This window comes from Aegilops tauschii, chromosome 4 (assembly GCF_002575655.3).
Source record: "Aegilops tauschii subsp. strangulata cultivar AL8/78 chromosome 4, Aet v6.0, whole genome shotgun sequence".
In the NCBI taxonomy this organism is placed as follows: domain Eukaryota; kingdom Viridiplantae; phylum Streptophyta; class Magnoliopsida; order Poales; family Poaceae; genus Aegilops; species Aegilops tauschii.
The window spans coordinates 407,297,851-407,299,721 of record NC_053038.3 but is presented as its reverse complement, the minus strand read 5'-3'; the positions used below and the strand labels follow the sequence as shown (position 1 = coordinate 407,299,721).

The 1,871-nt window shown below is 47.2% G+C and overlaps 1 protein-coding gene across 1 annotated transcript; it reads right to left on the bottom strand.

The window, feature by feature from the left end:
- Window positions 1–306: 306 nt before the first annotated feature.
- On the bottom strand, window positions 307–837 carry LOC141021921 (uncharacterized). Its single transcript, XM_073497776.1, has one exon. The coding sequence runs from the start codon at window positions 835–837 to the stop codon at window positions 307–309; it is 531 nt and encodes a 176-aa protein (XP_073353877.1).
- Between the last annotated feature and the right edge of the window lie 1,034 nt (window positions 838–1,871).

The following is a 1,871-nucleotide window of genomic DNA, read 5'->3' as shown; positions in this document are numbered from 1 at the left end:
TTGGGGGTTTGAGATTGTCTTCACAAAAGTTGACCACTAAGGATATATACCATCAGCTAGATAGTATCCCTTGTTGTACTGGTGGCCGTTGATTTAAAAGTTGACAGGTTGGGAGTGGCCTTCTGCAAGCCTTGCGAAGACTCGAGAACGCTGCAGCACGTTGATATCATTGTGAGAATCTATCATGCCGAAGAAAGAATGACATATCCAAAGATCCTGCGAAGCCACCGCTTCTAATTTGACAGTGCACGCTTTGACATGCCCCTTGTACTGGCCCTGCCAAGCAAATGGACAGTTCTTCCACTCCTAGTGCATAAAATCTATACTGCCAAGCATGCCTGGGAAGCCTCTAGCTGCGTTGGTCGCCAACAATCTCTCTGTATCACCGGCAGTTGGCTGCCTCATGTACTCCGGGCCAAACACCTCGATCATAGCCTGGCAGAACTTGTACATTGACATGAGACATGTTGTCTCACTCATGCGCACATACTCATCCACCAGATCGCCTGGAATTCCATATGCAAGCATGCGGATGGCCGCGGTGCATTTCTGGTAAGAGGAGAATCCAAGCTTGCCAAGGGCATCCATCTTGCACTCGAAGTATGGGTCATGAGCAACCACTCCCTCTCGGATATGATTGAACACATGCCTTGCCATACGAAAACGGCGACGGAATTTATCCGGCTTGAAGAGCGGGGTGTTCGCAAAGTAATCGGCATAGAGTAGGGCGTGGTCTCTCTCCCTGTTGCGGTTCGGGTTGGGAGCACGGCCAGGGAGTGACCCCCTGTACCGAGGAAGCTGCCCTTGAATGTGGTCGTGAACGACCAGTGCAGCCATGATACGCCTCCAACGTATCTATAATTTTTGATTGTTCCATGCTATTATATTATCTGTTTTGGATGTTTAATGGGCTCTACTAAGCACTTTTATTATTTTTGGGACTAACCTATTAACCGAAGGCCCAATGCAAATTGTTTTTTTGCCTATTTCAGTGTTTCGCAGAAAAGGAATATCAAACGGAGTCCAAACGGAATGAAAACCTTCGGGAGCGTTATTTTTGGAACAAACTGATCCAGGGAACTTGGAGTGGACGTCAAGAAAGAAGCGAGGAGGCCACGAGGCAGGGAGGCGCGCCTGCCCCCTGGGCGCGCCCCCACCCTCGTGGGCCCCTTGCAGCTCCACCGACCTACTTCTTCCTCCTATATATATCCATATACCCCAAAAACATCCGGGAGCACCACGAAACCCTATTTCCACCGCCGCAACCTTCTGTACCCGTGAGATCCCATCTTGGGGCCTTTTCCGACGCTCCGCCGGAGGGGGAATCGATCACGGAGGGCTTCTACATCAACACCATAGCCTCTCCGATGACGTGTGAGTAGTTTACCACGGACCTTCGGGTCCATAGTTATTAGCTAGATGGCTTCTTCTCTCTCTTTGGATCTCAATACAACGTTCTCCTCGATCTTCTTGGAGATCTATTCGATGTAATTCTTTTTGCGGTGTGTTTGTCGAGATCCGATGAATTGTGGGTTTATGATCAAGATTATCTATGAACAATATCTGAATCTCCTATGAATTCTTTTATGTATGATTTAATATCTTTGCAAGTCTCTTCGAATTATCAGTTTGGTTTGGCCTACTAGATTGATCTTTCTTGCAATGGGAGAAGTGCTTAGCTTTGGGTTCAATCTTGCGTTGCTCGATCCTAGTGACAGCAGGGGAAACGACACGTATTGTATTGTTGCCATCGAGGATAAAAAGATGGGGTTTATATCATATTGCTTGAGTTTATCCCTCTACATCATGTCATCTTGCCTAATGCGTTACTCTATTCTTATGAACTTAATACTCTAGATGCATGCTCGATA

Excerpts from the sequence above, each read along its gene's own strand:
- LOC141021921 (XM_073497776.1), bottom strand. The coding sequence starts at position 837 with ATGGCTGCACTGGTCGTTCACGACCACATTCAAGGGCAGCTTCCTCGG.